This window comes from Panicum hallii, chromosome 3 (assembly GCF_002211085.1).
Source record: "Panicum hallii strain FIL2 chromosome 3, PHallii_v3.1, whole genome shotgun sequence".
NCBI classification, from domain to species: Eukaryota; Viridiplantae; Streptophyta; class Magnoliopsida; order Poales; family Poaceae; genus Panicum; species Panicum hallii.
The window spans coordinates 55,790,833-55,813,106 of NC_038044.1; the positions used below are offsets into that span (position 1 = coordinate 55,790,833).

Below are 22,274 nucleotides of genomic sequence, written 5' to 3' on the forward strand. Positions count from 1 at the left end.
TGCGACTGTACCGATGCACTTTCGGATGTTTCTGTCTCCTAATGTAGACGTTGAGCAGTGATATGGTTATGTTAACGTACGTGCGCATTGGTGATAAGTGCTGCATTTGGTGCTAACATAAAAGAAAATAGCAAGGGTATAAAAGGAATGTATACATAAACATCCATAAAATCAGCTTCTAGAATATTGGTACCCAAACAGCAAAATCTAGATTTTGCATAGAATCTGGATTCTGTTTGGATTTTCAGAATCCATGCAAAATCCTGGATTCTCAGAATCCAAACGGCTTCTAAGAATAACAAGCATTCCAAAAGAAAAGAAGAATAACATTGCGCTCTACCTGACTGACATCGGTGCCACGGCAGTGGTCCCACTGGCAGCCACCATACTCGTAGCACATGGGCCCACCAAGGCCCAAACCCAAACCTTCTCCTGAACCCTCACTACCCGAGAGCCGCCGCCGCCGCCAACGCCAATACGCGCGGAGCAGGAGGAAGAAGAACCGGCGGACCGACTAGCAGAGATGGCGGGCGGCGGGCTGCTCGGGGGCGCGTTCTGGGCGACGCGGGCGCTGGAGGTGGTGAAGCGGAACGACGGGCCGGGCCTGCTGTGGAAGCGCATCAAGCTTACCACCACCCGCAAGAACAACGCCAAGAAGCGCCTCAAGAGGCTCTGGCAGGTCCGCTCCCTTCCTCCCCTACTCTCCCCTCCCCTTCCGTTCCGTTTGCTCTCCGATGCCGGTCGGGAATGATGGATTCGTCGTCTCCACCATCCACGCGCGGTTCGTGTGTTAGGTTGAAGAAGTTGGTTCGATTGGTGTTCCTTGAATCTTGCGCGCGGTGCTAGTTTGCCTGTGGGCTTGGGGTGATTAGTTATTTCAACGCGCAGCGCCATGGATTTTTTTTTTGAGACCAACCAAAAATTCGATTTTGGAGTGCAGGTCTGTGATTTAAGAGAAAATGTAGTTCTGGGAGGGGATGGCCAGTTTGGCCAGAAGTCTGAAAATATTGTTCTTAGCCTTACCGAATCGTTCTGGGGATCTTTGCCTAGTGCCTGTGAGCATAAATCAGATACCTACAATTGCAACTTCTGGGAAATGGTCTGATCGGGGGAATTTTCCCTAGTGGCAGTGAGGGGTTGCTTTATTTTTCTGTGATCGAAATTGGGTTCTGCACAAAGAGCTATTTGTTTGATTGCTGTTTCCCTTTAGTGGTAACAAACTATCTCCAGTTGGAAAATTTTTGAAGGTGTTTAAATCAGTCAGGTACCTAAAAATGCAGTTACTTCTACAAATAAACTTGCGCAAAATGTCCTGATGTAGATTCACTAGCATGGTAACGGTTAAGTGCTTCCAGATTGGGTTATTATAGTTCTTTTTTAGGAAATGGATTACTGCAACTAAATAATATTTGCAGGTGTCATTTTGGGATGTTAAGGATTTTTTATGCATCTTATCCTTGCATTTTCCGATTTGCAAATAACAATATGCTAAAGTAGAATGAGTTTGTTGATCTGAATGTGGGAGAGATCATTCAGGTGTACGGCAGGTGCATCCAGGACAAAATTTCTTGTCCCAGGATGGGGATGGGATTGGTTACCAGATCGATTCAAGTCAAAATTATCATCTTTTTTTAGCTCTTGAGAAAATTTAAACATCTAAGAACATATAATGACAAACAAGGGGGATTCAAAAGAGTTAAAGAAAGCAGAAAGGTTTTAGCTTGATTCATATCAGAATATGATCCACCTTCGCATGATTTTCTTCACCTGTCTAAGCATTCTCAATGAGTAAACTAAAGAGGGTCTATGAGATCCTTAGGGGCAGCTGGGCAGCAATTGGCACCCCTAATATTAGGTGCATATGTGCTCTCTCACACGACTTCCTGAAAACCTCCCACTTCTGGTGTTTAAGCCAACTCTGATTCTAGTGTCCTTTAATTCAATGCTGGCACTCTGACCCTATTATTGACCATATGTGCAAGACCAGTAGTCTATATCAGTAAATGTTTTATTTTAACACATAACAAGAGACCAGAATTTAAGATGAATTTTAGAGTTCTGAAACAAGTCTAGAAAAATATATTACCGCTGCTTTGATCACCCAAATTTTCATTTCCATGACTCACACAATAGATGCAACCGGTTATGAGTTAAAGGGGTTTTCCATGTTAAGGTTAGATGCTCATATCCAAAAATATTGCCATCCATTGATAAAAAATGACTAGGATGATTTTCTTTGGTTAACAAGATATTCATGATAGCAAGATATATTGTTTACTTTTGATTGAATGCAAATAAGGTGCGTGCCTTGGTGAGGCATCAGAGTCCCACAATCACCTGCTTTCCCTCATTGTCCGTGACCTAGATCACACTTGCACAATCTGTGTTTATCACTGAGTGAAAGGTACAGGATTTTAACTATAGATCATTGAGTGAACTAGAGAAATACAGCTTAACCATAAAATCTGAGTGGTAAGCTGAATATGAAAGATGAGGTTGGTAGCCAACAATTTGTGTGCTGGCTGCAAAGATTTTTTGCAATGTAAAGGTTAATGAGATTCAAGAAGAACGACATGATGGTAGACCTATAACTAAGGCCAGTGGAGTAGGTGGAAAAAGGTTTCTGATTTCACTAGTAAAATGTGAATTCATGGAGCATTGAACATAGCTAATCTTTTAAATTTTGATCTGATGAAATATGAACATACTGATAGGAAAGTAACGAGGTTCGTAACCTGCACATGTTGATGGCTAAACTCAAAGAAAAATTTTGCCTTGAGCAGAGTGCTGATCTACAACTGAGCACTGTCTCCGTAGAGTAACATAGAACAATCTTTGCTCAGCAATCTACCATCATGGTTGCTAAACACTAGGGAAGGACCTAGTCAATTGCTCCACTACGCCTATGTTGGGATTATCATCACCAGTAAAATTGCAAACTAGGAATGCCCTCCAAATGCTCTAAAGATATTTTAGCTACTTGTGATGCCTGGGGATTTTTATGCTACCAGTTGTTCAATTGTATGGTAAATAAAACAATTATTTTGTCCATTTTATTTCACTGTGTACTTCATTTCTCTGAAGCTTTGGTCCAACAAGCAGTTAGAATCATTCGCTGCAGATAGCATCCTTAGTACACTGCTCTGCTGTGCTCTATGTTTTGTGCATTAACACTTGGTTTAGCAAACATGGCTAGTTGCTCCAGATTCCAGAATTTCCTAATTAATCTCTTGGAGTCTTGGACCTTTATTCGAAACTTATATGATCCTGGAGTCTAGCTAGCTACGATCTATTTTGTCTAGAAACCTTTATAAGGTTGCTTAAATTGCCGCGTGTAACTTGTCAATATATTGGCCTGGTTAGTTGTTGCTGGACACATGATACAGCCACTACCAGTACTGTATAATTCTTTGTTTGGACCATTATTACTGCTATGCAGCTGGGGCTCAGCCGCCAGAGCCTTTTCTAGGGCCTCTTGTTCTTGTGCTGATCGTCATCAACTATTTTGAGTACGACACGCCTGTTATAGATAGTTTGTAGAGGTTGTGGTGTGTTTTGGGTGTGTTGCGTGTGTGGTGTTGTATTGGTACCATTCTTAATGAAATGATGTGCGGCTCTCCTGTGTGTTCAAGAATTGTTAATAGTTGTTCACTTGGTTCTGGTATACGCATAACAGGAGATTCTTTGTTTTGAAGACCTGGACTTTGGCCCATTTTGCATTGGTCTTAGAAAGAATCACCAGTTGCCCAAGCCTCTTTGTTTTATTATTTACTCTTGTATTTTTTTTCTCCAAATCCCCATCCTTTTGTTTTATTTCAGTTTAGGATGATACATTTCTTTTCTGAGAATGCACTACCTCTCATCTTTTGCAGTTTTATTGCACAAATGTACCATGGTCTAAATCATGTCCATTAGATGTTTCATATATTTTATGTGGCAAAAGCCGGTTTCAAAACATATTAAAAGGGCATTATTCTGCCATTCTCAAGTTGATCCCAAGATCCTTGTTAACTGGAACATAGCTCATCTTTGAAACCAGAGGTGTGTTCATGATTCAAAATGTCAGTAAAGTCTATATTAGCACTAGTGATACTGTTATTTGGGTACAGATGGAATTCCTGAGGCAGTGATTACTCATTTTGGACCCAACTGGTCCTTTTATCCAATTGATTGATGTCAAACAATGCTCAACGGATGGGACTCATGTTGATACCTTCCTATTCAAAAGTTATGTTTGTGAATATAGTTGATGTACTACTATACTAGCAAGTAATGTTCGGCCCATTTATCCAATTGATTGATGTCAAACAGTGCTCAACGGATGGATCTCATGTTGATACCTTCCTATTCAAATGTTATGTTTGTGAATACTGTTACTTAGTTGATGTACTACTATACTAGCAAGTAATAAGCAGCAGTATTTCCTCTTTGCACATTTTGGCATTCACTAGCCTCCTGTAGTTTGTGTGTGTGTCTCACTTCATCTCCTCACACTTTGCAACTTTTCCTTTCAGAATGAGGCGGTTATAAGGGCCTGTGGTCAATCAGAATCGTCGTCAGCATCAAACACCGCTTCCGCAGCTGCCAATCAACAGTAGCTTGAAAAATCAATTAGTGACTCAAGGAAGAGCTCATACGCAACCAGAAAAGGTCAATGACATGCTGAGGCAAGAATTATTTCGCCCCAATATTTTGAGTTTGCTGTCCACAAACTGAAAACAATGTTCATGTATAAATCAACTTCCGTAATCCAAGAGGACATCATTGCTTGCTACCATGTGCCACCCTGCCCCCTCCTGCTAACATCAGTTCCTAGCATCTTTGTCCCCTCCGGAATTCCATCTTCCGTGGCCTCGCCGTTTCCATGTTACTTCTCCGAGAACCAGTACTTATGAATATGGTTGCTTTCCTCCATTCTGCATCATGTTTAGGTCACCCTTTAACTACTGTTCCGATATGCTTTTATATGCGGTAATGTAATGCAGTGCACCAGTTCCTGTCGTTGACATCAGCTTGTCGCGATTTTCTAGACTTGCAAGTCTGGTTAAGGCATTGTTGAAAGAATCTGGTGCCACCAAAGAGGACAGACGTTGTCCCATGTGGTGTGCGTGTATGTGTACATGCTATCGCCTGTCTTGATGTTGTGCGTTAACAATTTGGTGATGGTGCAAGGACGCACGCAACGAAATATCAGGCTGCGTGTGCCTTTTAACCGGCTCGGCTGTCGAGCGGCGGTGATGGATTAAGCCAAGGATGCACGCACGATTGGATCAAAGATGATGGACAGGTTCAAAAACATACGGCCTTGTAGTTTATTCTGTACACGCTAGCTAGTATATCTTTATAGTTCAGTGAATAGTGTTCATACTCTAGGCTGTTTTTAGGTTGAATAGGGAACAGTTGGGAATCGAACCGAGTTCTTGTGAACCTAAGCTGTCCGATGCTCTCGCTGGGTCGCAGAAGCACTTCGAAAAAATGCTGGAAAATATTGTCCGAAGTTATGTTGTTGCCAGCATGTGCTTCTACATCCCTGAAATGAAAACATATTGATATGTTTTATGTAGTAACAAATATTGATATGTTTGGAATAAAGTTTTTAAATAAAGTTTGGAATTGTTAAGTGTTTCATTCATCTGCTCGCTTCCGCCTAATCCCGTACCGCCTGTTGCGTTTGCATCTGACGCCCGTGGAGGAAACTGAAATTGGCCCTTGACCCGGGTATCTATTTCAGGACACGCAGAAGGCGTCCACGATTCAGGTAGATGATGAAGATGCGAACTGACGTTTCCATTGATAAAGATGCGCCGGGAGATCCGGCAGCCTGAACGACAAGCGGCCATCGTATTCAGCGTGCTGGTGGCTTGATGAGAAACAGGGAGCATTTCGGCACGTGCCCGTCACCACTGAACCACCGATGATACATGGGGCGCGGCGGCGGGCGGTGGCCGCGGCGTGCACGCGGCTCCCCGCGCCGGCGGCGGCCCCGGCCATGTTGCCCCTGCGGCGGCCGCGCGACCCCGGGATTCTAGTACGGTCGAAGGGGCCAAGGGGAAGCGGACAAGGAAGGCCTCAATCAGCCAGGAGCCCGGGAGGAGCCCTGGCATCTGGCCGCGCGCCCAGCCCAGCACGCAACCGCCTCGAGCTCGAGCCCGTCCGTCCACGGCGGCCGCCTGGAGGCTTCCCGTTGCGTCCGGCGCACGGCGGCCAGGCCGAGCCTAGCCCTGCTCGTGCCGTGCCGTCGTCGTTGGCGTCGCGGGTTGCGTACGCGCGAGGGGAATCGGGCTAGCCAGCCTCAAGTCCGATTGGTTGGTTCGTGCCGGTCGCCTCTGAATGATGGGGGTGGGATTGGCGTGCGAGTTCTTCCTCGTTTCGTTCGCGTGCCTGCCGACGCGCGTTCAGGGCCTCGCCTCGATCGGACTCTCAGGTTTGTTTCCTCCCGCGCGCTGTTCCCGGCAGACTTCCCCCTGCTCCCTCCGGGTCCGAAACGGAAAAGGACAGCCCCATGCCCGAGCCGAGTACGTCCACACACACCCACCCGAGCCGAGCGAGAGAATCGGAAGCAGATCAGCCGGCCAGTCAAATCGGGGCGGGGCGCAGACAGGTTCGCTTTCGTTGAAAAACCTTAGCTTGGTCCACGTCCACCAGGAGAGGGACCTTGCGTGCCGCGCCCGCCCTGCCGTGCCGTGCCGTGCGCTGCGCAGGCCCTCCAAGCAACAACCCACAAAACGGCGGCCACGCCATGCCTGGCCCCGCCGGCCAGGTCCTATTCGCTCGCTCGCTCGCCGTCGGCCGATCGACGGCGACAGCGCGCACGCGGCTGGGCGGCGAGCCCAGGGCCGCAAGCACCCGGCGGGCGCCGGCGCCCTGGCCGACCTGGTCTCCGCCGTTGCCCGTTGGTGTGTGTGGCCGCGGCCGCTTGCCATGCGCGGCAAGTAACCCCGGCCGCCCGTAGCTTTCGCTCGCGCATGATGCCGCGTCGGCGTGGGGCCATGCCGCGCGGCATCGCTTTTTGCGCTACGCTGCTCGTGCTGGTAGTTTAGCTCGATCGAGCGATGGTGGTGGTGGTAGCTGTCAGGAGGGATCTGGCTAGTGCTCTTCTGCCGGCTCGTCCCATCCGGATCCGGCTGCCGTACACACATGGGCAGCTCAGCCCGGGCCCTATTTGGAATGTGTGATCCACGAGGGCGCTGCCAGGAGGGTTCGGATTGTCTCGTCCGTGCATGAGGGCCAACTTGCCCGCTCGCTGCAAATGATGAGGCTGACTCGTAGCTAGCTAGACAGGAGAATGGAAACGTAGGAGCTCGACCGATTAAGCTAAAAGGAGAGCGGGCAAAACACGGCCGTACAAGCTAAGAAATACATGCAACTTGGTTCCCGTCATTGGGAAATGAGAAACACGAGTAGAAATAGCCGCATAATTATAGGCCCTTTTTCTTAACTAAGGTGGCGTTTACGTTTTATATCCCCTCCTCTATCAATATTTGCCTTGGCAGTAATGCCATCCGCTTCAAAAGAAAAGGTTGTTTGATATTCTAAGGGCTCGACGACGGCCTTCACGGATTGTGGCATCGCTCGTGGATAGTTAGTGAGACTCGAATCGTGGCCATTACCACTCGTAAAAAGTCTAAAGAACTCCGAACGCATATCCAGAAGCACGCGTAAAAATACAGATCGTAAATATTTTGAATTATTGGATCAACTCGGACAAATTAATAAAAAATGAATTCGAATCGCATTCTATAAATTTGGGAGGAGAAATTAAGTCCAGTGGTAAAGCATTGTACTAATCAGCTGATTCAGAAAATACCTTTGAATACCCACCGGCATCTCAAGATACCACTCTAGCAACGAAACGTGTTGGTCAGTAAAATCATAGACAGCAGAAAGTCCCTTCATTCGTTCGCGCCCTGCCTGTTCATCACTCGTCACCTGGCCCTGTCAATGTGCATCCGTTTTGTCAAAACGCTAGCTATTACGCCAGAGAGCGGCGGTCCGGGTCGCCGTCGCCGTCGCCCGGGCGGGCCGGCCTCTTTCCGGTCCGTCCCCGACGTTGCGTGTGCCGCGGGCGCTTTGACAAATTGCCCGGCCGCTACCTTGTCTCCGCATGAAGATGAAGCTTTGCATGACGTACACGTCGATGCGCCCGGCCGGAGCGAGGAGACCAGGCCGGCGGGTCGGGTCCACTCCGCTTCACTGTTGCGCTGACGGCCGGCTGGCGGCGGTGGGAATGCACCGTGCACCGTGCTAGGTGACTAGATGGGAATGGTCACCGGCCTGCAGGGTGCTCTGACATGTCCGAGCACACGGCATGCATGCTGAATGCCCTGTTCGATCGGTCTCCATCTGTTTTTCCTTTTCTTTTGTGGTTTTTTGCCACGGTACACTCTACAATGTCGTTTTTTACCATAGAATATCACTCAATCTTGTCTTTGCTGCTGGACACCTTTTAAGCGTGCAACTTTGCAAATGAACACTGCAGCGAGTATAATATTCATTTTAAAAAAAATGGAGGGAGAAAAGTTTTACCCAAACTACCCCTTATTCATGCCCTAACGAAACCCGTGCGCCACCCCATCCCCCGCGTGCGGTCAGCAGCCGCCCTCCCCCACACCCCCACGCGGCCAGCACCAGACCCCTCCACCCCCCCCCGGCGCCGCCCCCCACCCCGGCGCGCGGCCAGCAGCAGCCCCACCCCCGGCACGCACCCCCCCAGCCCCCCCCCCGCGCGCCCCAGCAGCCGCCCCCCGCGGCGGCGGCCAGGCAGCCCCCACCACCCCCCCCCCCCGCGGCCAGCAGAGGACCCCCCCCCCGGCGCGCGGCCAGGCAGAGCCCCCCCCCCCCCCCCCCGCCGCCCGCGCCCCCGACGCCCCCCCCCCACCGCGCGGCGGCCAGCAGCCGCGCCTCCCCCCCACCCCCCGCGCGGCGGCCAGCAGGCAGACGCGCCCTTTAATGGCTCTGAACATGTATGAATTATAAAACTATGAATGCCTATCAACGTCTAAGATTTGTATCTTTTGTGAAATATGAATGTGAGCATTTTAACCATGTTTAATCAATATATATATATATGGGTAGGAAAGATGCTCACTTTATTATGTCTTGTAGGAAAGATGCATACTTGAAAGGGTGACCTGTGGAAAAAACCAATATTGTAGAGTGTCTAGAAGCAAAATTACCTTTGCTTGTGAGCAGCCTACCATTGCAAGGGTATTTTGGTCACCTCACTCATTTTCTCTATCCTTCCAACCAGGAAATGAATATTATACTCGCTGCAGTGTCCACTAGCAAAATTCCACGCTTAAAAGATGTCCAGCAGCAAAGGCAAGATTGAGTGATGTCCTGTGGCAAACAACGACATTGTAGAGTGTCCTGCGGCAAAAATCACCTTTTCTTTTTTGCCTTGTACGTTTCTCAGCCGTCGAGATGCAGACGGCGACGTGTGCGAGGTCCTTGCGTGCGCCTCACGCTGCAGCTACTAGCAGTATTATTATTGAAAGAAAAAATGTTTATTAATTTGCTTGCTTTGTGTCGCTTTCTGCTTTGACCACTGGGTAGCGAACATAATGGCGAGCTACGACCATCAGCGGTGTACTTGTTTTCTGGGCAGGGTCATCCCTGCCGATTCCAGGCGACGTACGACGATTTCTACACGCACGCAACGCAACCGGGGTGCTTACGGTGGTCGCCCGGCCAATGGTCGCGCTGACGACTGGACAGGGACGACACGTCATGGCAACTGATGATTAATTACTTGCGTCGCACGGCAGATTAACTGAAAACCGGCCGGCCGACCCTCTCAATGGCACGCCCGCATCAATGCATGCTTTGCTACCGACGCATTATATCATTAGTTGTTTTCTTCATTTGGGAAAAAATATTTATTTTCTAATTTTTTTCTCTAAGTAACGAAATTCGGGCTCGCCGGCGATGGAAAAAAAAAATCAGAAATCGGCTAGCAGTTCCGATTCCCAATCCTATTTAGTCTTGATTATGGAACCAGGATCACGAATCCGAAACTAAAGATCCGAAGTATTAGTATGGATTCCCACACCTGGAATTAAAGGTCTGTGGCAAGGTTAAAAATTTACTCTGCGCCTGGAACTCGAACCCCCCTTACCTCGCGTACAGCTTCTTTACCATCCCACCTACACAACATATGTAATTTTGAATGGGATATCTTCCTTTTAAACTAACCCGTGAAGAACCTTTTTTAGTCTGGGCCACCAACCGGAATTAAAGACCTTTTTAGTCCGGGTTGGAGCCACCAACCGAAAGTTAAGGGCCATCCTTTAGTCCCGGATAGTGTTACAACCCAGGATTAAATGTTTAGAACTTTTAGTCGTGGTTGGAGCCACCGATCGGGACTAAAGAGTAACTTTTAGTTCCAGTTGGAACCTCCCCCACCGCCCCTTAGCTGTTGGATCCAGGACTAAAGTCTTCATTAGTCCCGGATCTAACAACAGCCGGGACTAATGTCAAAGATTAAAGACTATTTCTGCACTAGTGCAAATTGATACGTGGAAATGCTACAATGATCGATTTTGCTGTGGTTATCGTTATGTCTTAATTTGGCTATCTGCCTACGTGGACAGAAAAAATTTTGGTAGTCATCATACATGGTTTTTTTGATGGCATGTAAAACAGAAAATAATAAAGGGCATGTCGCATGCCATTGAATATTCCAACTCGTGCCAACAAATGTTGTCTTTGTGCCATTGAATCGTATCCGATGTGTCGTGGCGTCAGTGCCCCATGAGTTAGCTACCATTAACCTCACAAGACTAATCACTTTTCTGCATATGAGTGAATTCGATCTATATCTCCATTAGCACTTTTAAGTTTAAAAAACTGGGTGGTGCATAAATGCCAGTATGGTATTAGCAGATTCTGGGGATGCTATATTAAATAAAATAATTGTAGGGGACACATTTGAGATCTAAGGGAACATGTACGTCAAGGGAGTGTCGAAGCATAAACAAATTGTCCACCTTTTTAATCGACTTAGTCTTTTAGGTTGAACTAGCTTATGCTAAAACTATGCTCTTGCATCCTTTACACCATCTATGCCAAGTTATGACTTGTGCGTGTTCTTGTACTCAACTTGATCACTAAACGCGGTGAGAAATATGTAGGGCCTTAGATGAGCCCAATCACGACTTGAGAATCATATATGAGCAATGCAGTAACTAGCAGGACAGAGGGCAAGGTTCAACAGTAGCAAAAGTATGGAGACCATGAGTAGATTTGACCTCCCCTAGTTTCAAAAATGAGAGAGCTAAGGTAGAGCATGCAGTTGGCCTGTAACTGCATAGGAAGGATAGTCGTATGCCGAATTTGGCAGTTACATCGAGCCTATCGTTTACATTTTTTTGGATGGTTGATCGCCGGTGGGTGGGACGAGGTGAGGGCGACGGGAAGACAGACATAGAAGGCAATGCATACGATTCCCGCATGGGAGGAAAGAGCGGGGCTATCAAGAGTCGGTTTCTTTGGACTAGCTGAAATAAGGGTGAACCGTGACTGTCTTACGTTACATAAAATACACTAAAGGCAAGCCAGTCTCAGCAGACGTTTCATAAGAATTTCAAAAATATTAAACTTTATGCCAGGATTATTAATGAGGAGAGAGAATTTGAAGTTTCATTCCCATTACACTTACCTAGCTCGGTTATCAAATTCCCGTTGCACTCTCAGGTAGGGTGCCTGGGATACAGAGCTACCTTGATCGGATCCAAACTTGCGGAGACACTGGAGCAGATATTGAAAAATTAGAATTTTGCCGAACAGAACCAGGGGCCGACTGTCTATAACCCACGGAACCAGCCACAAACATACTATACCGATATGCCTGATGAGAGACGAGGCTACGGACGAAGCAGGGGGCCCCAGGCGCGCAATTCGTCCTCGTGCCGTGCGTGCACCAAGCGCGCACGCAACCGCGCTCCCTAGTCGGGGAGCGATCCGGCCGGCCAATGAGCGCGCGCGCGCACCAGCTAAGGCCCATCCCTCGGCGCCCCGACACACGGCACACCCCGCCCCAGGTTGCTTTCACCCTCGGTCAACACGAGATCCGCCCAAAATATTCTTGACCGGGACGAGCGGAGCCCCCTCCCCCCGTCCCGTCGCCACACGCCACCCAGGGGCCCGGCCCCATGACGTTTGACCCCATCCGGCCATCCGCCGGCTGGCTGACTTGAACCTCCCCCCTCCATCCCTCCCTCCCCGCACGAGACCCCAACCCAAGTACCCAACCAACCTCGCCGTGGAGTGGAGTCTCCGGGTCGCCCAAGCAACCAAGCAGGGTAACCCCGCGCGCACGCACCATCCGCCGGCTGGTTAGTTGGGTCGCGGTTCCGTGCCCGACATCCCAACCCCGGTCGGGGGCGGCACTCCAGGTGCGCGCGCGATCTGCAGGTCCAACCGCAACAGGTTACCGGGCACACCAGACGGCATTGCCGGAGCTGAAGGTCGGGTTGAGATTCGGAGAACTGAGAAAGACAGGAGGAGTTGTATTGATCAGGTGGTGGCGGTGGTACATTAGTTCCAGCAGCATCTACACTCAAGACTCGACCGGATCACCGGACTGGACCGACGGACCGGCTCCAAGGAGCCTGCCATTTTGCTCTCCTAACCTTACTTGCTTACTACTAACTCCTACTCACTGGACTGGACACCATTAGGCTCTGCGACGGTACAGTACAAAGGTTGGTTCCCTCCTCTCCCCCCGCTAGCTTGGCCGCGGCCTCGCTCGGCCGCTCGCTCGCTCGCTTCACGCACGGCAGCCTCCCTCACGCGCCCCGGCTGGTGGTCTCCTGCTCCCGCCCGTGCTGCTCGTGCGACGCGTCCGTCAGGCAGCTCGACGACACCACCGGCGACGACGCGCGACGCTCCTGCTGCTGCAGGCGCCGCCCCGCCGCGTCCGCGTCCGCGCGCGCGAAGAAGTCGATGAACGTCCGCCCGCCCTCCTCCTCGCCGGCATCCTCGGCCTCGCCGTCGCTCCCCCCGTCGGCCGGGCTCGCTTCGGCGTCGGCGGCCGCCGCGGCGGCGGCGTTGGCGGACGCGGACCCCTTCTTCCGGAACACGCGGCAGAGCACCCAGCCCTCGGCCGGCCGCGACGCCTCCGCCGCCTGGGACCCCGCGGCGCGGCGGCACGGGGCGAGCCCGGCGCCCGCCAGGCGGTACTCGTGCATCACCCAGTCCGTCTTGCTCCCAGTCGGGGGCTTCCCGCGGTAGAACACCAGCGACCGCTTCATGCCCACCAGCACGGCCTGCGCCTTGCCCTGGCCCCCGGCCCTCGCCGGGACCGCCACCACCACGGGCTTCTCCTTGCCCGTGGCCTTCCAGTACCCGGCCCCCGTGGCGCGGTTCGCGCGACGCCCCTTCACGTACTTGGCCTCCTTGCACGTGAAGAAGTAGCGCTCCTGCTCGCTCCACCCTGACACCCACCGCAACCAACAAAATCAGCTCCGGGTCCGAGATCCGGGAATTCAGCTCCTCGCGGGGCGCACTCACCTGGGGGCAGCAGGTCGGAGGGGTCGTGCGCCAGGATGCGGACGTCGGGGATGTCCACGGCGGCCGGGAGCGGGGACGCCAGCGCGCGCCGCCGGAGGTAGTGCACCACCAGCTCCTCGTCCGTCGGCCGAAACCGGAACCCAGGCGGCAGCCGCGGCTTCGTCACAGCAGGCTCCTTCGCCGCCTCCATCCGAACCCCCCTGCCCCCCCTGGGTCAACCCAAGAACTAATTTTTTTCCCCCGCTGATCCCTGACGGCGACAACTACCGCCGCCGCCGCGCGCGCACTCACACAAAAGGCGCGATCTTTGGGTCGAGTCGGTGGACTGGAGCGTGCTAATCGAGGATGCGAGATTCCATTGGCGCGGTGTGCGGGAGTAGAAGGCCGGAGGGAGAGGGGGAGGGATGAGGGAGACGACGGGCTTGGATTTATAGGGCAGGAGACAAGTGTGGTATGGAGTGTGGAATTGGGGGTCAGTGGCGTGAGCGAGACTCAACCGGATGGACGGATGATGGGGATCCCCGGCGGGGCCTCCCTCCCTCCCTTCCAACCGGTTGGTTTTGGTGGCTTGCACGCTTTCTTCTTGCTCGCTCCCTTTTTTTTTCCCCTTCCGGGAAGGTACACCACCGGACTGTACGTACAGGCCTTTCCTGTGTAGCCGTGCCCGGCTCTGCTCTGCTCTGCTCTGCGTCTCTGCTGCGGATGCAGGCGAGACGATGCAACGGGGGCAGGGCTACGGCTAGGCCTGCCTGCAAAGCCTGTGGCTAGGGTGCAGGCTAGCTACCATGACTCTCCCACTCGGAAAAAAAAAGCTGCGTGTGTAATTTTACAAAAAAAACAGAGAATCTTTTGAAAAAAAAGAGAGAAGAAGCTGCGTGTGTCAGGCAAAGTGGGCTTGCTTGGGCCCGGATCCTGGGCTTTCCAAACGAAACGGTGCTTCGCCTGGTTTCCAGCTTCCGTTTCCTGACAACGGAGAACGGACCGAACCGTTTCCTTAAAAACTGATAGCTAAAAGTTCCTTTGAGGAACCTACCTCGAACTTTCCTTTCGATCGAGTACGGTGGCTTGCGGCTTGGGAGTGGTTTGAAGGCAAGCACACTTTTGGTAGTAATTAATCAGATATGCTAAAGGAAAGGAAAATGTGTGGCTTCTATCTATGTCCAAGAAATCAATCAAGCAAAAATTCTCCACGCTGCTAAATGAGGCAACGAGTATAATCAGTCTATGGTCTATGTAATTTAAGTAACTTGTATGGTAGATCAAATTCAAAACACATTATCAATGATAACACACTCGAACCATGAAGATCGTTAACAAAACAAAACCATCCAGAACCGAGGGAGAAGAAGATGGAGGAAGGACAACAACACGAGGCTCAAAGGCCTAAATAAGCAACATCGCTAACGAGAAAAAGTTGTCCTTACCTTCACACCACATCCCCACTGCGACAATGGGTCTTCACGCCCTCACCACTTCCGCCGTGAAACTCCATGGCGATATTGATGTTACTACCCACATCCCTCCATCTGTGCCGAATGACCGAACAACATCTCTTCACACTAGCATCTCCATTCACGGGGACGAGCGCTAGACGCCTTCGGTTTCCTTGTGGTGGCCCCAAGAAACCACACGCTCGCCGCCCAACATCATGCTCTGCCTGTAGACCTTGCTACCATCCACCTTATACTCTACTAGGTCTCGAGCGCATCTACGTGCCCCCCAAGCAGTCGAGAGCTTCCTTTTGCCCCTCGCCATATGCATCTGCAAGCGCATGCCACTCAGCACTGTGCAGAAGGAATATATGGAATGCCGCTGCTGCTACAACTCGGGTGGTGAATGGGGGTTGAAAACCCTAGTAGCCTCATTGGCACCTTTATACGCCGCGTCGCCGCCCTCGTCTGGACCTAACGGCCCAAAAAGCCTTAGCCTAGATATACTCGGCCCCTGGTGCTATTGCACACTTGCCCGCGGCCCATGGTGGGTTGTAGTGCGGACTAGGCTTTAGTCCAGATTTGCTTATTCCACCATTGACGGCCTTAGATTGTTTTGCATCAGACCATTAGAGTTTCAACAAATCGCAAAACAACCCTATTACAATACTCTGTCATGTATCAGCCCTTCGACCTACAGGGCTACGGGTTAGAAGTGTACATTCCAATAGCCATTTATTACCGTGGCAATGCATGAGCATTGTGCAAGTAGGTCAAAAGATGTAAAATGAACTATTTTTTGGTGAAACACAAATGACCAATGATGATTTGGTATAGCAAGATGGCAATTAGGGCAATTTCATGGTCTTTCAACTCCATAGCAGGCACTAGTTCCCATGCATGCAGTCCATGCGCCATGATCAATTCAATACCTTTAGAGAAATAAAACATCAAATGAGTTTCCTCCTAATTTCTCATGGTTTGGCTAAAACTTTTGTCCAACTTCCTTAGAAACAAGAACAATCTTAGTCTACCAGATTTGCTTAATAAACATTCTCTAAAAGACCAATAAACATTCAGGGTACAAAACTATAGGTGAAGCCATTTCCAATGTCACCGCAACACCTATGGAAATTAGGTCTGCTTGCCTTCCTAATATTTAGGCAAAAGAGCCAAGCACATCCATCAGCTTTGGTTCAAGCGTCGCTTTGGTCCCTAAAGTATTAAATAGCCCACCTAAGCTCTTCAAGGATCAAAATAGTCCTTGGGATGATGTGGTATGCCATGTGTCATGCTATATGAGTTTTGGTTATACTTGAATGAGTTAGCAAGTTATAATTGTCTTATTTGCCCCTTATTTTATCTAATTATAAATAATTTCTCGTATGGATTTGGCATATTGCACTAGTACAGAAATGCCCATTAGTTCCGGTTGGGAAACCCCCTGTAGTCCGCCTAAAAAAATAATTGGCAAGCACAACCAATCCTTGCGGTCCGCAGGAATTGAACTCAAGACTTCCTATAGTTTTCTTACCACCCCACCTACATAGCATATGTGATTCTAGATGGGATTCTTTACTTTTAAACTGACCCGTGAAGAACGCTTTAGTCCCGGTTGGTGTTACCAACGAGGACTAACTTTTAGTCCCGGTTGGTGTCGCCATCCGGGACTAAAGAGGGATTTTTAGTCCCTGTTGGTGGCTCCAACCGGGACTAAAGGTCCTCCTGCCTCCCTAACCGTTAGCCGTTGGACCCGGAGGTAATGCTTTCATTAGTTCCGGATCCAACCCCGGCCAGGACTAAAGGGGTGGATGAAAGGCTTCTGTTGTAAGAAAATTGTCATATGTTAGATATCATTCCTAAGGTTTAGCAAAAAACTAAAGCTAGATGCCTGTAGGACAAGAGATGATAAGATGATTTTGTGGTCTCATCGCTCAATAATAATCTAGTATACAACCTTTTGTAATATGATTGGTGAATCAAAGGGGTATAATAGACCATTCTACTATGCTGAATCATCCAAAGGTACGGTGTCCACCGCTGACATGGCAAGCTAAGTAAGCTTAGGGGCCAATTTAATTCAAAAGAGAAACACTATGAACTTAAGTGGACTATTTGGTAGTTCAGGGACCAAAGTGATCCCTGGAGCAAAGTTTAGGAACATATTTGGCTATTTCACAAAGCCTGTGGCTAGGGTGCACGGCTACGACGATTCTCACTCTAAAGAAGCTGCGTGTGCGGGAGGCAAAGCAGGCTTGCTTTCGCCCGTATCCAGGGCTTTCAAACGAAACGGTGTTCATTATCAGGAAAAGAAAAGAAAAAAAAACTGAAACGGTGTTTCGCCTGATTTTCAGATGCCGTTTCCTTAGAATGGGCCGGACCGTTTTCGTTAACTGATAGTAAAATAAATCATTTTAGAACCTACCTGGAACTTTCCTTTCTTCAATCGAGTGCGGTGGCGTGAGCTTGAGAGTGGCTTGAGGTAAAGCACAGCGCTCGGATCTTTACATGGATGGGACTATCGACAGTAATAATTAATCAGCCATACTCAAGAAACCAGCCAATGTGGTCACATCAAGCAAAGCATTCTCCACGCGGCCAAATCAGACTACAAGTATAACCAGGTTATGGAGTTAGTGGTTAATATGGTTTATCAACATCTAGGAAATATATTGGCCACATGATACACTACCTCCGTTTCAAATTGCAGGTCGTTTTCGCAAATCTAGATATATAATTTTTCTATGTGTCTAGACATAGCGTTTATCTAGGTGTGCAGTAAAAATTACCTGTTAGTTTTGCCACTTTGAAATGGAGGGAGTATGGAGTCAAGTAGTCAACTAGATACGTGCCCGTGCGTTGGTACGGGCAAAAAAATATCGAATCCCATGATGAGACAATGTATAAAGAAAATGAATATATTTAGAAGAATGTGCTTTGTACTTGGTATAAGATTAAAGTTTCAGTTAGAAATAGTTTTACGTCACTTAACTATTACTACAATTTAGATGCCAGCAAAAAAAAGCGCAATAGAGCAGTATAAGAATGAAAGCATGGAAATGAAAGACTCTTAAATATTGCAAATGGAATGACAGGAGCAGCTCATGTCAATGTCACGAAATCGAGTGATGTCTCTCAAAAAAATAATTATAGACCTAAACTTGAAGGTGGACATGTAATAATAGTTGAGCCTTAAGCATATTTATCAATATCCCATTTGAATAAATAGACTACTTCAAACTGGAAATGAACTTTATGATTTACACATGTAAGCCAAACTGGAAAAGAACTTCAATATGATGCGATGAACCTCAGGAGCAAATGTGTGCATGTTGCTACTCTTATTAAATTCCATGACACATCAAGATTAGTCAGTTGTGAAGAGAGCAGCAATATTAACCACGTAGTGATGAACTGGAAGCTTTATACCATTGCCAACCAATGGTAAACTTCGAGGCATCCTTTCCAACTCTAAGACAAAGTCTAACAGAGAACCATCCATGGTCTAAGTTGTTCATGACTTCAAGGACTCTGAAGATGTATAGAATGATCATTGTATACCTTTCAAGTGTCCCCTTAATAAAACACAATGTAGTTTAGTAAACTAAACCAATGGTGATTCTGTTGAACATCCTCAACCATGCAAGATGAGCTATATTGCACCCAGCAAAGCAAATGGAGGAATCAGAGAATGCCTTTCCAATATTACCTATATGAACTGATTCAAGCCCCATTAGACCAGCTTGCATATAAATCACATTTGACGATTTCCGAACAGAAATTGAGATAGCACCCCAGTGATAAAACATGAGGAACGTAATTCAGGTGAGATTGCGATAATGCGATATCAAGGAAAAAATATTAAAAGGCTGACCCAATGTCTGCAGATTCACATATGGACCAAAACTGGATTGTGACTGTATAATATCCTTCACCACCAAATTGAGCTCGCATAACCTGATCGAACACTTGGTAACTACCTTGAATGCAGGTCCATGTGACAGTTCAAAACAATTATGATTGAGTAATCTGGCATGTCACTTCCTCTCAGAATAGCTAGCATTTGGTGGGCAAGTACATGTTCTCTTGCAGGTGGTGCCCAAGGCACTTTGAACCAACCAACACGAATAGCAATGCACACCTCAAACAATAATCATTAGAACTGATGGTCAATTGTGCAGTTCCGAAGGGAGGTCACGTGGCTGCGGCTGCAATGCTTAATCCTCATATCACTCAGCTCTTCACAATATTACTTTAATTGTTATGTCTGTACCTAGCTAGCCATAATTCTTTTGACCACCTGCAGAGAGAAGGTTATTAGCAAAAAAAAAATGCTTCGCAGAAAAAAATTATATGGATGGAAAATCTTTTTCAGGCAACACCTAGTATCCGAACAGTAGAAGAATAAAATAAAATCAGCAATCTCAATCTTTTGTTCCATCAATCCATAGTAGGCATGAGCAATGGTCAATCTGCGTGTTAAATTACAGATAGAATGGATACTATCAAAGGGGCTACATGTTAAACTGGATTGACTAAACTGAAAGAAGTTCTATACTTCTATTTTCTGTTAATATGTTTCTTACATACATATACTGACTACACAAATAAAAGGCAGTAATATCAAGCAATTTCACTGATGCTGTTTTGTGAAGCAATTTCACTGATGCTGTTTACTGAGACTATGCAGTGTCTGAAGATTATATATGTGCGCAAATGCACATATTTCCACAACCTATCTGAAATAAAGTTGTCTTTTCTCAAAATTCCCTTTTACAACATTGTTCACTGGTCACAATACATTTAGGATTATCTTATCAATTTCTAGAGTTACACAAGGGCGACACAAAGGAATAATATAACAGATTTCAGTCAGAGGATCTGAAGAAATCACTTATATAGGCTTGATGTTCTGCTCACACGACAAATAGTCAAACTAAGGGAATCTCCTACAACACTAATGCAGCATGGCAGTTTAGACCCAGATTGTTTACCAAAACTAATACAGCTTACCAAAAGGGTATTAGCTGTTGAGAGGTAGTTGTGTAACCCAGAAACTAAAGGTCGAAATGCTCATTGGACCCGAGCGAGAATCCAACTTATCACTTAAGATGGTCAAGAAGGTTGAGTTCCCCTCACGTTCCCAGCACGTCAATCATCATCCTCTGCAGGCCCTCCTAAACCTTGTTGCAATCACTGCAACATGTATGCAGCGAAATATGCTGATGCATGCTAACTGGAACACTACAAAAGTGAATATTACTGAACATAAAAACTTAGGCTGGCAAAGGAACAAGTACAGAGGAGCATACCATATACAGTGCAAATCTACTTTAGTTTATTCAGAAAATTTGAGATGCTCTGAATTCCCTGTAACCTGCTCCTCTGAAGACAACAAATGATAAAATAGTACCTTTTGAGAGGTAAGGCCAACATCAAACTAAATGTACGATAAGTTGAATGCATTGCTTATAAATTATTTTAGTTCTTTTAACCAATCAGAGAATAGAAGTGACACAATGAGGTAAGACACTGAAATTATTGTTGCCAGCGACGGCCACTTGCCTTAGCTATACCAACAATGCATACTCAGGAAAACTTAACTATATATGGTTTAGTTATAAATACTGGATAGTGGTTGATGTCCATCAAAATGCTAAGAGGACTAAACAGTGATTACAGCTATGAACAGAACACCAAAAGATGTAGAGGCATTACTAAGTTCAGACTTTCAGAGGCCTAAAAGGATTCAGACTTTCAGAGGCATAACAACATGTGACAGATCAAATCGTCATACTAATAGATGCCTAAACCTTGCTTTACTAATTTAGTGGACGCACTAGAGAGCTACAAGCTCACTGGTTGCAATTCACTTTCACAACATTGAATAATTGGTCACCGCACAAGTGCAAATTTTCCATAAAAATGCATTAGAACTAAATTCAAAGTTCAAAGTTCAAAGTACTCCCAGATTGGTCCACTGTCGCAATCAACTAGACTGTGCAATATAGGTGAATATAGGTGTTAATAATATGCAATACACATGATAGTTTATACAAGTTCAGTCTTCTCATTTGGCGTATAACACCCCTACATCCAATTTGAATCTTTATATATGGTTGTGGATTGTAATAGAGACCTCCAGAGGCCTGGTTGCGACCCATTTGTAAGTTTTTTTATTTTTGTTTTCTTTTTCTTTCTACTTTTGCCTTATGCTATCATTTTTTCATTCTTTTTCAATTTATTATTCTGTTTTTTATCACTTTTTAATTTTTTATTTACTTTTCTCTCTTAGTTTTTATTTTCTTTTATTCATTTTATTTTTCTATTTTCCTTTTTATACAACTTGTTTTCTATTTTTAATATTTTCTCTTTATATTCATTTGATTATTTTACATTTATTTTTCCTTTCTTTCTTGTAACAATTTTGTAACTTTTGTCTTTTCTTATATTTTCTGCATTTTTTATTTTTTGTTAATACTAAATTTCTTCTATTTCTATTTTATTTTCTTTTCCTCTTTATACTCATTTTATTATTTTTTATGATTTCCATTTTAATTTTTTTGTAACTTTTTTATTTATTCTCGCGTTTTCGTTCCTTTCTTTTTTTCTTTATTTTCATTTTTCTTTTCTTGTGTATACTACTCGCTTTAATCTATTGTGGTTTTCAATTTTTATATTCATTTGTTTATGTCATATTTAGTTTGCAGAACTATTTTGTATAATATTGTTTGATAATTTTCATCATTTTTTATTTTGTTCGTCTATAAGAATAATTTGTTCACGATATTAAATTTGTTTGATTTGTAGACTAAATTGTTCCATGATGTGAACTCGTTTGTTCGTGATATTCAGTTTTCAAATGTTCGCAATGTGCAGTCTTTTTCTTCATCTTATTTAATCATTTTCTTCATATCAATCATTTATTTTAGTCATTAAAGTATTTGTTCGCAATAGTCAAAATTTACAATCTTGTATTAAAAAATAATATTTAAAAAATTATTCTAAATATAGCCAAGTGTGGTCATGATCTGAAGATCTCATCGTAAGAAACATTATGGTGAAATCGAAATTTAATTTAGATATTGAATTTTGGATTTATGATTTTTTTAGTTGAACGACTATTGCACGTGAAGTCACAATTTTATACTTTTACTTTGCTAACAGGTCGCTTTCATTGGATTGTGCATGCGCTGCATGGTGTCATGATTATGGTATGGTGGATAGATTTTTTTACCCCGTAGTGCACTGCATGCGCAAAGAGCCCATGCATAGGTTGTTGGACCGACGGTCCATTAAATATAATAGTTGGTGGAAAAATCTTCGGGTAAT

The 22,274-nt window shown here is 46.5% G+C and overlaps 2 protein-coding genes across 2 annotated transcripts; one reads left to right on the forward strand and one right to left on the reverse strand.

Moving 5' to 3' along the window:
• The first annotated feature begins 412 nt into the window (after positions 1-412).
• Positions 413-4,914, forward strand: LOC112884079. The gene is made up of 2 exons (XM_025949398.1): positions 413-679; positions 4,515-4,914. The coding sequence occupies exons 1-2, from the start codon at positions 524-526 to the stop codon at positions 4,596-4,598; spliced, it is 240 nt and encodes a 79-aa protein (XP_025805183.1). The 5' UTR covers positions 413-523; the 3' UTR covers positions 4,599-4,914.
• A 7,571-nt stretch (positions 4,915-12,485) lies between these two features.
• LOC112887297 (NAC domain-containing protein 83) lies at positions 12,486-14,054 on the reverse strand. The gene is made up of 2 exons (XM_025953437.1): positions 13,513-14,054; positions 12,486-13,435 (listed from the first exon to the last, which is right to left on the reverse strand). Exons 1-2 carry the CDS (start codon positions 13,700-13,702, stop codon positions 12,789-12,791), a joined length of 837 nt encoding a protein of 278 aa, XP_025809222.1. The 5' UTR covers positions 13,703-14,054; the 3' UTR covers positions 12,486-12,788.
• Between the last annotated feature and the right edge of the window lie 8,220 nt (positions 14,055-22,274).